This window comes from Heteronotia binoei, chromosome 13, assembly GCF_032191835.1.
Source record: "Heteronotia binoei isolate CCM8104 ecotype False Entrance Well chromosome 13, APGP_CSIRO_Hbin_v1, whole genome shotgun sequence".
NCBI lineage: Eukaryota > Metazoa > Chordata > Lepidosauria > Squamata > Gekkonidae > Heteronotia > Heteronotia binoei.
In genome coordinates this window covers 12,583,090-12,597,176 of record NC_083235.1, presented here as the reverse complement: position 1 = coordinate 12,597,176, position 14,087 = coordinate 12,583,090, and the positions used below count along the sequence as shown (strand labels likewise).

Below are 14,087 nucleotides of genomic sequence, written 5' to 3'. Positions count from 1 at the left end.
CAGGGGGCTGGACTAGATGGCCCTGGAGGTTCCGTCCAACTCTAGGATTCTATTAGGAAGAACTTCCTAACCGTTAGAGTGGTTCTTCAGTGGAACAGGCTTCCTCGGGAGGTGGTGGGCTCTCCTCCCTTGGAGGCTTTGAAACAGAGGCTAGATGGCCATCTGACAGCAATGCTGATCCTGTGAATTTAGGGGGAGGTGTTTGTGAGTTTCCTGCATTGTGCCAGGGGGTTGGACTAGATGACCCTGGAGATCCCTTCCCAACTCGTATGATTCTAAGGAAGGAAGAAAATAGATGGGTGAGGGAGGAGGGAGGGAGAGATTGAAAGAAAGCAACTTTAAATTCATTATCTAAGCTGCTGGGTGGCTTGGCGAAGAGATTTAAAAGAACAAATGCTTTCTGCAAGCTGGCCAACAGGGTGGTGGGGGCTTTGAGAGCCACACAGTAAGTGTGAAAGAGCCACCCCTGATACAGAATGTACAGTTGCTGGGCTGTCTAGGACAGGTGTTTCAAACTCATTTGTTATGAGGGCTGGATCTTGACCTTGTTGGGCCAGGCCGTGTGTGTAATAAAATGTAATGCCAGGTAGGGGAGATAAAAACTTTATAAAGGACACAGACAAACACACACACACTCAGCCTAATCCACCTCACTGGCTTGTTGAGCCTCAGCCAAGAGAAGGAAGAGAGGCTTGGCTCAGTAGCTCTGCTGTGCAACTGAGAGAGCCTGGCAAAGCTAGCTCTCCTTCCCCTACTTCCTTCCTGAGGGAGGAGCTTTGCTCTGTAGCTCCTGTGCGATCGAGCAAGCCTGGCAAAGCAAATTGAAGGGGGGAGAGAGGGAGAAGGAAGCAGATGGACAGTGAGTTGCTTGTGGGCCTGATAGGAGCCCTCCGGGGGCCTGATTCATCCCCTGGGCCGCATGTTTGACACCTCTGCTCTAGGAAGCAGCAGAGCAGAGCTTTGTATCCTTGGAATCATTTCAACTTCCCCTGTTCTTTCCCCCCCTTCCAGATAGCCCTGTGCCTGTCGATAACCTGGCCCCCGAGAAGGAAGCGCCTTTGGACGAGGCCAAGCCCTCGGAGATCCTCATCCAGGGTTTGGCGGAGGAGATGGTGATGGTGTTGATCCGGGCCTGCGTCAGCATGCTGGGCGTGCCCGTGGACCCCGACACGCTGCACGCCACGTTGCGCCTCTGCCTGCGCCTCACCCGCCACCACAAGTATGCCATGATGTTTGCCGAGCTCAAGAGCACCCGCATGATCCTGGGCTTGACGCAGAGCTCCGGCTTCAACGGCTTCACACCTCTTGTCACCCTGCTCTTCCGGCACATCATTGAAGACCCCTGCACGTTGCATCACACCATGGAAAAGGTATGGGTGGTCTCCTTAAGGAGGGGGGGAAGTCGTATTGGATCAGGCCATTGGCCTCTCCAGTCCAACACTCTGTGTCACATAAGAGACACCGTGTTGGATCAGGCCAATGGCCCCTCCAGTCCAACACTATGTGTCACATAAGAACATAAGAGAAGCCCTGTTGGATCACGCCAATGGCCCATCCATTCCAACACGCTGTGTCACATAAGAACATAAGAGAAGCCCTGTTGGATCAGGCCAATGGCCCATCCAGTCCAACACTCTGTGTCACATAAGAACATAAGAGAAGCCCTGTTGGATCAGGCCAATGGCCCTTCCAGTCCAACACGCTGTGTCACATAAGAACATAAAAGAAGCCCTGTTGGATCAGGCCAATGGCCCATCCAGTCCAACACTCTGTGTCGCATAAGAGAAGCCATGCTGGATCAGGCCAGTGGCCCATGCAGTCCAACACTCTGTGTCACATAAGAACATAAGAGAAGCCCTGTTGGATCAGGCCAATGGCCCATCCAGTCCAACACGCTGTGTCACATAAGAACATAAGAGAAGCCCTGTTGGATCAGGCCAATGGCCCATCCAGTCCAACACGCTGTGTCACATAAGAACATAAGAGAAGCCCTGTTGGATCAGGCCAATGGCCCATCCAGTCCAACACTCTGTGTCACATAAGAGAAGCCATGCTGGATCAGGCCAATGGCCCCTCCAGTCCAACACTCTGTGTCACATAAGAGAAGCCATGCTGGATCAGGCCAATGGCCCATCCAGTCCAACACTCTGTGTCGCATAAGAGAAGCCATGTTGGATCAGGCCAATGGCCCCTCCAGTCCAACACTCTGTGTCACATAAGAACATAAGAGAAGCCATGTTGGATCAGGCCAATGGCCCATCCAGTCCAACACTCTGTGTCGCATAAGAGAAGCCATGTTGGATCAGGCCAATGGCCCCTCCAGTCCAACACTCTGTGTCACATAAGAACATAAGAGAAGCCATGTTGGATCAGGCCAATGGCCCATCCAGTCCAACACTCTGTGTCACATAAGAACATAAGAGAAGCCATGTTGGATCAGGCCAATGGCCCATCCAGTCCAACACTCTGTGTCACATAAGAACATAAGAGAAGCCATGTTGGATCAGGCCAATGGCCCATCCAGTCCAACACTCTGTGTCACATAAGAACATAAGAGAAGCCATGTTGGATCAGGCCAATGGCCCCTCCAGTCCAACGCTGTGTCACACAGTAGCCAGAACCCAGGGACCAACAGGAGTTCCACCAGCAGGGCCAGAACTACAGAAGCGCTCCCGCTATTGCTCCCCAAGCACTACGAAGGCAGAGCATCACTGCCTCAGACAGAGTGTTCCATCCATCCCCCATGGCTAATAGCTATTGATGGACCTCTGCTTACTGCACCCTCTGCCCTTCTTTGTTTTCTACAGGTGGTGCGCTCAGCAGCAACCAGTGGGGCCGGCAGCACTACTTCAGGCGTCGTGTCGGGTAGCCTGGGCTCTCGGGAGATTAATTACATCCTGCGGGTGCTGGGTCCAGCTGCTTGCCGCAACCCGGAGATCTTCACCGACGTGGCCAACAGTTGCATCCGCATTGCCTTGCCTGCTCCCCGGGGATCAGTTACCGGTGAGTAATCCAGAACTTTTCCGGTCCCGCCGTATCCAGGCTGATGCTATGGGATGGAATTGTTCTTGGATTGTTCACGTGTTGGCCAAAAGTGGCTCTGGATTCCAGCAGCATCTTGGCTTGCGTGCATGGTTTTTTTAAAAAAGTCAACCCAACTCCTCCTCGGCTCCGATCCCCAGTGCCGGCTGCTCTATTTCTTCTTTTATTCTTTCTCCTTTTGCTCCCCAAGCTTCGGACGACGAGTTCGAGAACCTGCGGATCAAGGGCCCCAACGCTGTACAGCTGGTGAAGACCACTCCCGTGAAGTCCTCGCCTCTCCCCGTCATCCCCGACACCATCAAGGAGGTGATTTATGACATGCTGAACGCCCTAGCTGCCTACCATGCCCCTGACGAAGGTACGTGGTGGTTTGTGAAGAGGTGGAAGGAAATCTGTTTGCGCTTACGAGAAGAGCCTCTGCCTGCTGGGGTCTTCATGTCTCTTGGCTCTTTCCCACCCCCCCATTCCCATCTCATCCTTAGTCCTTGCTGTCCTGTTTTCCAGCCTAGAAGCTCCAGTTTTCAGATTGGGTAAAAAAAAATAAATCCGAGTTATACTTCTTAGTCCAGCCCAGGGGTCTCCTACGTTTCTGAGTCCGGGGCACCTTTGGAATTCTGAGATGGGGAGGTTGGTGCATTGCTGCTGCAGGGGGAAGAGCCACCCGCAGGAAGCCCAAGGACAGGGGAAAGGGGTAATTTTTAAAAATGCACAGGGAAAGGAGAGCGTGAGAGACTGAAACCAATGCTGTTGCTGAATTGGTATTGTTTTAACCTGCTCTGCGCAGCCAGTCAGAAGTCTCGCCGGGAAGGATTCCCACCCACTTTCTAGAAAACATTGGGTGGGCACCTGGCAATGGGTGCTACATTGGAGATCTCCGGTCTAGCCAAAAATACAAAGTTGGCAGCGTTCAGAATTGGAGAAAGTGTCTCATCTCTCCACTTCCACTCCCTCCCCCTCCCCAGTTATTGACTTCATATTATTGGCTAGGCAGAAATCTCAGATTTCTACCTTTTTTAAGAGTTCCGTTTTTACTTAATGTCCTGAAAACGAATGCTGCATGACCTCCTGGATTTGGCAGCCTTTGACCTAGATGTTAACTGGTGCCATGAAACTTTTAATCAGCCGCCTTTGCCTCATTCGTTCACTGTTCTAATAGCAGGACAGAGTTCACGCTTCCTGGAATTGAGTGGATATCAGTTTGGACTTCCCTGTATGAGATTTCCTCTCGAAACGAGTTTTCCAATTTAATGTCGGTACAGCTACAGCAAGCTCTTTTTTTTAAGTGGAACTTTTCTAAAATGGCGACTGCATCTCACTTTCAATACCATTAAAAGGAAAGATTCTTGGCTTTCAACAGAGACTCAGAAACCTTTGCAGAGCCAGAGTGCACTTTTTAGGCTCGATATTCTGCCAATGCGGCGCCTTGGCTGTCCGAGTCTCACTCCTGCACGGTTCTTTAGCCTTGAGAAAGGTTTTCTTTGGCACTCCCTTTTAGTTCGGCTGCCCCCAAAATTCAGTGGAGAAAACTTGTTCTGGAACCAAGTATTAATTCTTTCACTCTTCCTTGGAAAAACTTCTTCACCCAAAGGGTGATTAACACATAGAATTCCCTGCCACAGGAGGTGGTGGCAGCTATAAGCATAGACAGCTTGAAGAGGGGATTGGATGAACATATGGAGCAGAGGGCCATCAGGGACTATTAGTCACAGGGTATTGATGGAACTCTGCATCTGGGGCAGAGGGGCTCTGTATTCTTGGAACTGGGGGCGGGCAACAGTGGGAGGGCTTCTAATGTCCTGGCCCCACTGATGAACCTCCTGATAGCACCTAGGTTTTTTGGCCGCTGTGTGACACAGTGTGTTGGACTGGATGGGCCATTGGTCTGATCCAACACGGCTTCTCTTATGTTCTTAACGTCTAACGAAGTGCACAGTTTTTCAGCAAGTGTCTAGGAAATGAGTTCTTTCTGCAGAGTAACAGCTCCATTCAACAGATCAGTGCAAACAACTGTCATGCTTTCCTTTCCCCCCCTTAGCAGCTGAAAAGTCGGAGCCAAAGGTGGCCACCGTCAACCAGGAAGTGAGCCAGATCCTGCAAGACATGGGCGACGATGTGTACCAGCAGTACCGGTCTTTGACCCGTCAGGGCAGCGACTTTGACTCCCAGACGGGCTTTGGCATCAACGTGAGTCTCTCTGGGCTGCTTCCACAGCCACTCTTCCGAATCCAGCCCTGTTCCTTCTGGAGCAGACTGGTAAACCCTTTACTGTCTCTCTTTAGAAAGCAGACGTCTGCAAGAGACACGGCTCTTAATATTCACTTGCTAGCCCTGTGAGAAATAGCCCCTTTCAGAAAGCACTTCATTTGCACAGCCAAGAGCTGTAGAAGTCTGAGCTTGTGGATGGCAATCTGTGTCATAGTTCTGAATACTCGTCATGTCTTTTTTGTTTCTTATCAATCTCATTTTCTTCTGTGTTTATTTATTTCGCTTGGAACCTACTTTTTCTCCCCAACGAGGACCCGAGGTGGCTTACATCATTCTCCTCTCCTCCCTTTTATCCTCACAAACAACTCTGTGAGGTGTAGGCGAGACTGAGAGAGGGTGGCTGGTCCAGGGTTATCCGGAAAGCTTCTGCGGCACATGTGGGGGTTCCAAACCTGGCTCTCCCCGATGCTATTCTGACACTGCTAACCACCACACGACACTAGCTTGCTTTCTCTCTCTTTCTCTCTCTCTCTTTCTCTCTCTCTCTCTCTCTCTCTCTCTCTTTCTTTCTCTCTCTCTCTCTCTCTCTCTCTCTCTCTTTTTCTTTCTCTCTCTCTCTCTCTCTCTCTTTCTCTTTCTCTCTTTCTCTCTCTGTCTCTTTCTTTCTCACTTTCTTAGGTTTAGGTTCTTCTATCCAGCCATCCATATCTGTAAACAGCAACAGAAGCCTGTGGAATGTGTGGCCTTTGGGATTTTGCTGAGGTTCTATTGCCCTTGTTGGAGGCCATTTGGAAGTCCCGTCCTGCTCATCATGTTCTCATTCTTCTCTAGGCTCAAGTTTTTGCAGCTGATAGTGCAGCAGCGGAGACTCCTCAGTCTGGGACCCCCCAAGGAGATGGTAAATGATATCTTCTCGTTTGAACTGAGACAACACCGAGCTGAAACAGTGGCTTAACGCCTCTCCATTCTCTTCAGTAGAAAACTTTCCCCCCTGCACTTGTAAACAATGTTCCCTCTATTTTTTTTCTCTACTGAGCATAGCAGTTCATATCCTGAGCAGAATACAACCGTTGCAGTCTTAAAACAGGCAGTGGGCAGTGAAAGACTGCTGCTGAGCAGGGCTTCCTGTGTTAATGAGTGGCCGCTCATGCACACAGCTTAGAGCAGGGGTGTCAAACATGCAGTTTGGGGGCCAAATCAGGCCCCCAGAGGTCTGCTATCAGTCCCCTGAGCAACTGACTGGCGTCTGCTTCCTTCTCCCTCTCTCTTGCTTCCTTCTGCATCACAGCTTGCTTTGCTGGACTCGCTCAATCGCACAGGAGCTATGGAGCAAAACCTGTTTTCTCCATTGGCTGAAGCTCCTCCCTTGGGGAGGAAGGGGGGGAGGGGAGAGCTTGCTTTGCCAGGCTCTCAATAGCACAGCAGAGCCACTGAGCCAAACCTCTCTTCCTTCTACTGACTGAGGCTTCCCACCCACCCAGTCCCTGGGGAAGGAAGGAAAGAGCCAGAGTTTTCTTTGCCCAGTTCCCGTGGGAGAAATACAAAGATCGCGTGGGAGAAATACGAAGAAAGTACCTTTAAGTCCAATAAGTGCTAACGTTTTAAGCGTGTTTTAAGTTTTTTAAAATATATGTGTTTGTCTGTGTTCTTTATAAAATTTATATCTCTGCTATCTAATCTCAAATAGTACACATATGGCCCGACATGACTCGGCCCAACCTGACATGGCCCGCCCCCTCAAAGTCTCATTTATGTTAGATCCAGCCCTCATAACAAATGATTGAGACCTTGTCGGGCCATGTGTGTGTCATAAAACGCAATGCCCGATAGTGGAGATATAAACTTTTCGTAAAGGTCGCAGACAAACACAGTTAAGGATTTTTTTAAAAACTCACAATAAAACACGCTTAAAACATCAGCACTGTTGCAATATTTTTTTTACTTAACAGCCTCTGCTCACTGACAACTCCTTGCTCTGAGGAGCCTCAGCCAATAGAAGGAAGAGAGGCTTGGCTCAGTAGCTCCGCTATGTGATTGAGAGAACCTGGCAAAGCAAGTTGTCCCTTCCCTGCTTCCTCTCCAAGGGAGGAGGCTCAGCCCTTGGAGAAAATAGAGGCTTTGTTCCATGGCTCCTGTGTGATTGAACAACAGATGATAGACAGTTGCTTGCGGGCCTGATAGGACTCCCCCCCCCCCCCAGGTGCCTGATCTGGCCTTCGGGCCATATGTTGGAGAAATGGTTAGAGGAAACACTGCTTGTAAATATTAGTCTAAAGCAGCCTTTCCATCACTTAGCACCTTCCTGTCGCCTTGTCTGATTTTGCTCGTCCAGTCAGGACTTTTCAGTCCCTTCCCAGCATCCCGTAGGGGAGCCCAAACCCGTTCCTCATTGGCCCTCTCCCAAGTGCTGAGCTGGTCTCGGAGGCTCTTTGGCCACAATAGTTTTTTTGCAAGTTAATCTTTATCCCTTTTTTAAAAAAAATTTCTTCCAATTCCAAAAACCTTCATTGGCATAGCAATAACTTTAAAGAAAAGATATCAGTATAGATCAGCCTATATGCCAACAAAGAGAAACAAGGGGCCTGCATATCTTCTGGACCGTCTCTCCCCATATGAACCCCGCCCCCCGGTCTGGCTCTGAGGTCTGCTGCTCAACATCTTCTTATAGTCCCTGGTCCTGAGGACGCCCGGCTGGCTTCGAGAGGCAGGGCCTTTTTGGTCTGGGCCCCTACCTACTGGAATGAGCTCCTGCTGGAGATCCGGGCCCTATGGGACTTATCAAAGTTTCACAGGGCTTGCAAGACGGAGCTCTTCCGCCAGGTTTTTAATTAATCCAGTGGGTGTCCTTTGAAAGTCATCATTTCCCCCAGCCACGTGCTGTTTACCGCCTACGTCTGCTTTGTAATGTCTGTTTTTATGATGCTATTTTAATCCTGTTGTTTTATTGTTGTGAGCCTCCCTAAGCCAGTTTGCGGGAGAGGGTGGGATATAAATCTAAAAATTAAATTAAATCAAAGTACATCCTCCTCCATCCCCACAGCTTCCACTCCGGAAGACTCGAGGGAAAACAAGAAGGACAAAGAGGGCGACAAGGCAGCTGAGGAGAGCAAGCAGAAGGCCAAGGGGAGCAAGCCGCTCATGCCCACCTCCACCATCCTGCGCCTGCTGGCGGAGCTGGTGCGTTCCTACGTGGGCATTGCCACCTTAATCGCCAACTACAACTACACCGTCGGGCAGTCTGAGCTCATTAAAGAGGTGAGCGATCCCAGCAAAGGCAATTAGCCCTCTGCTTGTTTCTTTTGTATAAAGAGGGAGGGATTCTAGTTCCTCTCACAAGTCCAAAGCAATAGATTTGTGGGTGGGATTTGAACTGTAGAGGAGGGGCCAAGTGTTCTGGACTGGGCCAACCTCCTTCCTGTTGTCTCCTCAGGACTGTAGCGTGCTGGCCTTCGTTCTGGACCACCTGCTCCCTCACACCCAAAACGCAGAAGACAAAGACACGCCAGCCTTGGCCCGCCTCTTCCTGGCTAGTTTGGCTGCGGCAGGCAGCGGCACGGATGCCCAGGTGGCTCTGGTGAACGAGGTGAAGGCAGCTTTGGGACGGGCTCTAGCCATGTCTGAGAGCACCGAGAAACACGCCAGGTGAGATTGCGCTGTTATTTTCTGATTGGCGAGAGTGGGTGACGGCTGTAGCCCAGGGGTTGGCCAAACTTGCTTAATATAAGAGCCACATAGAATAAACGTCGGATGTCTGAGAGCCGCAAGACATGAACATCAGATGTTTGAGAGCAGGCAGGCAGGAAAATAGATGGTGGGGGGAGGAAGAGAGAGGCAGAAAGAAAAAAAGAAGATGATGATATTGGATTTATATCCCACCCTCCACTCCGAAGAGTCTCAGAGCGGCTCACAATCTCCTCTACCTTCCTTCCCCCACAACAGACACCCTGTGAGGTGGGCGGGGCTGGAGAGGACTGTTTAACAGCAGCTGCCCTTTCAAGGACAACCTCTACCAGAGCTATGGCTGCCCCAAGGCCATTCCAGCAGGTGCAAGTGGAGGAGTGGGGAATCAAACCCAGTTCTTCCAGATAAGAGTCTGCATACTTAACCACTACACCAAACTGGCTCTCTCTTAAAGCAACTTTGTGCATCTTTCAAGCTGCTAGCTGGCTTGGAGAAGTGGTTTAAAGAGACAGATGTCTTCTCCAAGGTGGCCTACCGGGCAGTGGGGGCTTCTAGAGCCACAGAATGTGTGTGAAAGAGCCACATGTGGCTCCTGAGCCACAGTTTGGCTACCCCCTGCTGTAGCCTATAGCTCTGTCTCTGGATCAGGGGTTCCCAGCATGGTGCCTGCCAACACCTTTCTTGGTGCTGGCCAATTGTTTTCAGAAAGTGGGCAGGGCTAGACGGGCTTCTGTTTGGCTGTGCAGGTTGAAAAGAGCATCTGCCTGAAATGTTGAAGAGCTAATATCAGGGGGTGGCCAGACTTGCTTATCGTATGAGCCACTTAGAACAAACGTCAAGTACTTGAGAGCCACAAGAGATGAACGTCAGTGAGAGCCGGGAGGGAGGGAGGTGGAGGTGGAAAGAAATCAACTTTTAACTTTAAATGCCGCCAGCTGGTTTAGCTTGGAGAAGTGATTTCAAGAGACAAATGCCTTCTTCCAGCTGGCCTCCAGAGTGATGAGGGCTTCAAGAGCCACAAAATGTGTGCGAAAGAAGCCATGTGTGGCTCCGGATCCGCAGTTTGGCCATCCCTGGCTAATATTATTGATATGTTTTGTGGTTGGCTCTACCCTCTATGGCAGCCATTGTGTGGCTGCACTCTCCTCCCCAAGCCAGAATTCCAAAGATGCCGCCAGGCTCAAAAAGGTCTGGGACCCTAGCTCTATCAGAGGTGCCAAACTCACTATGCCAGATCTGACATAAATGAGACCTTCTTAGGCCGGGCCATGTGTGTCCCTATTTAAGATTAGGTAGCAGCGATATAAACTTTATAAGGGACACAAAACTTTAAACATGCTTAAAACGTTAGTACTCGTCGGTCTTAAAGGTGCTTTCTTTGTATTTCTTCTATGGAATCCGAGGGAACTGGGCAAAGGAAGCTCTGGCTCTTTCCTTCCTTCCCCAGGGGACTGATGGGGGAGGAGCCTCAGCAAATAGAAGGAAGAGAGGCTGGGCTCAGTAGCTCTGCTTTGTAATTGAGAAAGCCTGGAAAAGCAAGCTCTGCCTCCCTCCCCAAGGGAGGGGCCTCAACCAATGGAAAAAATAGAGGTTTTTGCTCTGTAGCTCCTGTGTGATTGAGCAAGCCTTGCAAAGCAAGCTGTGATGCAGAAGGAAGCAAGAGATAGGGAGAAGGAAGCAGATGACAGCCAGTTGCTTGGGGGACCTGATAGCCCCCGAGGGCCTGATTCGGTCCTCAGGCCGCGGGTTTGACATCCCTGCTCTAGATCATCGGAATCTTCACCGATGTTCGATTTTGTTGGTCTCCGCTGTGGGCTAGTGGCAGACTGTGAGTTCTTAGCATCTGATTGCATGTGCAGAGCCAGGATGCTTGCCAAAGGAAACCCTTTGCCCAGGAAGTGGTGTGGATGAGAGAGAGGCTGCCCGTGGGACTGTGTGGATTAGAGGGTGGGGGGAGGAGGGAGGATGTATACAGCACACCTGCCTGCGCTTTAACGGTGCCTCCTCTGCCTCCAGGCTGCAGGCGGTCATGTGCATCATCAGCACCATCATGGAGTCGTGCCCCTCCACCTCCAGTTTCTACAGCAGCGCCACCGCCAAGACGCAGCACAACGGCATGAACAACATCATCCGCCTCTTCCTCAAGAAGGGGCTGGTCAGCGACTTGGCCAGGGTGCCTCACAGCCTGGATCTCTCCAGGTGCCTGGACTTATTCCGTAAAGAGGGTGGTGTCAGGGCTCCTCAGGCTGTGGGGAAGTAAGGGGGACAGAGTGCCCAGAGTTTCTGTTGGGAGGCAGCTTTAGGGAGCCAAAGCTTGGGTGCGTCACTTGCAGGGCAGAATTAAATCTCAAAATCGCACAGAGGAAGCTGGACTACGAAACCCTTCCTGTCGCTTTGCGCGTTTCTCGTTCCTCGATCCCAGCTGGAGCTAACTCCGTAATGATCTTAAAGCTATTCTTGACTGATCTGGGAGGTCATTGTTCATGTGTGTTTTTTCCCCCCCCACGAAGCCCCAACATGGCCAACACAGTGAACGCGGCCTTGAAGCCCCTGGAGACGCTGTCGCGGATTGTCAACCAGCCCAGCAGTCTCTTCGGCAGCAAGAGCGCCTCGAGCAAGAGCAAGGCGGAGCAGGACGCTCAGGGGACGGCACAAGACGTGAACAGCGGCCAGCAAGATGCGGGTACGTGGCTTCCAGTAGCGCAAGAGCTGCTGTTCTCAGCCGGCGCGCCTCTTCAGCACCCCCAGCCAAGCTTATCCGCGTTGGCCTCTTCCCGACTTCCCTTGCTAGGAATCCTTCTTGACTCTGTTGTCTGCTCCCAGCATGCTCCAGGTCACTTTCTCCCTGTGTGACTTGTGGGCGGTCCGGGGGTCGTTTTGTAGAAAAATAGGTGGCAGAGCTCATTAGCATAACTCATTAGCATATGCTGCAGGCCCCCCCCCTCCCGCCAAAACCAATCCGATGCAAGAAAGGAGATTCCTGGGCGAACAAGGCCTGCTTGCGCTGGCTAAGAGATCCAACCAGCCCAAGCAGGCCTCGCTCACCTGGGGCTCTCCTGGGTTGCCCCCCCCCCCCCCCCGTCAAACAGCTAGCAAGCCACCCGCCACCCAAAATCACATAAGAAGTGGAGAAAGGGCGATGTGGGCTTCTCCAGGGATGTATGAGGGCTGCTAGGGTTGTGGCAAAGCCCCTGGTGGCTGGCTGGCTGCCTGCTCTCCGAATCCAGGGATTGTTATGCAGCTGCACCTCTTATTCAATGGACAAGGGAGGTGGGGAGGAAGAGGGGGAACCCTCAGAAAGGTTCAGGAGCTATGCTCCTGGGAGCTCCTGAATCCGAGGCCTGGTGGTCATTACTAAGGAGAGCTTGACCCCTGTGACTCGCAGGAGAAAGTGGAGAAGCAGAAGCCCCCGAGGAGGACCATGACGTCGCCCAGGCCGAGGTAGCGGACGGTGACATCATGGACGGTGAAGCGGAGAGCGATGCCGTGGTGATCGCTGGGCAGCCTGAAGTGTTGAGCACGCAAGAGATGCAGGTAATAGGGTGTGACTTGCGGTGTGTCCCTGTGGGAGGGCAGATAGAGTTGTGGGCCTGATGCAGGTGCTGTGGGCACCGTGGATGCCTGCTCGTTTTGCCCCTTGCGGCAGTTTGTTTGCTGCCACCCGCTAAGGGGGACGTGGGTGGAAGTTGGTCTGGAGTTCTCTTCCAAATGGCTCAAAAACCTAAGCCTGCTTATTTACTTGGAGACTACGAGAACTCAGGACAGAGGTCTTGTTCGTAGCGTAGATTGTCTGACCTCGTGGATGTGCTTGTCTTTTACGCTGTAAAGGTGGAAAACGAGCTAGAGGATCTGATCGACGAGTTATTGGATCGAGATGGCGGCTCAGGGAACAGCACCATAATTGGTGAGTGCCGGATCCGGCATTTAGTTTCAGTTCCCTTCTTCCTGCGAGTAAGTGCTAAAGATGGAGTCCTTGTCCTCCACCGTGCCTCGAGAGAATCCTACCTTGGCTACTAGGTAGAAATTATTGGCTGTTCTCTGCCATTCAGCTGCTGTTTCCTCCACGGCTTTGGGCACTATGCTCTGCCGGATGTTTGCATGCATGTAAAACGCCATCAGGTCACCGCCCATTCATGGCAACCCCATAAGGGTTTCAAAGCAAGAGACATTTAGAGGTGGTTTGCCATTGCCTGCCTCTGCACAGCTACCGTGGTCTTCTTTGGCGGTCTCCCGTCCAAGTACTAATCAGGGGCCACCCTATTTAGCTTCTAAAATGTGGCAGGATCAGTCTAGTTTGGGCCACCCAGGTTAAGAGAGACTTATACGGGTGCTGCATTGAGAGGGGATCTTCCTGGGGGGGGAATGGTTCCCCACCATGGCTTCATGGAACTTGTTACTTAGCGAGCTTGAGGCATATGGTTTACTATACCCAAGGATGGAGCCCTTCTGCAGTGGTCAGGACCCAAAGGCCAGTGGATCCAGATGGCTTCCCGACAGCTTCAGAGTTTCTTAACTGGTGTGCCTGATGTTTCTGTCCAAGTCGGACAGATCTCCGGACCTTGGAATGGGATCCCTCCTGAGCATCCTCTCCAGAATGCTATCTGCTCTCGGATTTTTTTGAGAATCTTAGATCATTGACGAGATGTTGTTGACGAGAGGGCAGGTGGAAGAAGCTTCCCAACAAACAGAAATGAGCGTAGGCTAGAGCGCACTTCTGTGCTTAGTGGTGGAACGCACCATTAAGTCACAGCTGGCTTACGGCGACCAAGTAGGGTGGTTTTTCAAGCAAGAGATGTTCCAAGGTGGTTTGCCACTGCCTGGCTCCGCGTCACGAACCCGCTGCTGAAAATGAAAAGTTGAAGATGAAAATGAAAATGGGGTTGCACTTACCTGTAACCAGGGCTCTTTTTCTAGCAGGAGCTCCTCTGCATATTAGACCACGCCTCCCTGATGTAGCCAATCCTCCAAGAGCTTAGAGGGCTCTTACTACAGGGCCTACCGTAAGCTCCAGGATTAGCTACATCAGGGAGGCGTGGCCTAATATGCAGAGGAGCTTCTGCTAGAAAAACAGCCCTGTCTGTAATCATTGTTCATCGAGTGGTCTTCTGTGCAGACACACATCCCTCCCTCCTGCCCCACTGTGAACTCTCTGTAACCTC

General features: G+C 51.4%; 1 protein-coding gene across 1 annotated transcript in view; it reads left to right on the top strand.

Moving 5' to 3' along the window:
- HUWE1 (HECT, UBA and WWE domain containing E3 ubiquitin protein ligase 1) overlaps positions 1 to 14,087 on the top strand; it is a 159,811-nt gene that overhangs the window by 86,189 nt on the left and 59,535 nt on the right. The window contains 11 exon segments of the mRNA XM_060252849.1: positions 1,012 to 1,370; positions 2,808 to 3,003; positions 3,233 to 3,400; positions 5,078 to 5,226; positions 6,079 to 6,145; positions 8,288 to 8,502; positions 8,678 to 8,889; positions 10,945 to 11,127; positions 11,439 to 11,611; positions 12,314 to 12,462; positions 12,757 to 12,832. Coding sequence (XP_060108832.1) covers positions 1,012 to 1,370; positions 2,808 to 3,003; positions 3,233 to 3,400; positions 5,078 to 5,226; positions 6,079 to 6,145; positions 8,288 to 8,502; positions 8,678 to 8,889; positions 10,945 to 11,127; positions 11,439 to 11,611; positions 12,314 to 12,462; positions 12,757 to 12,832 — 1,947 coding nt within the window.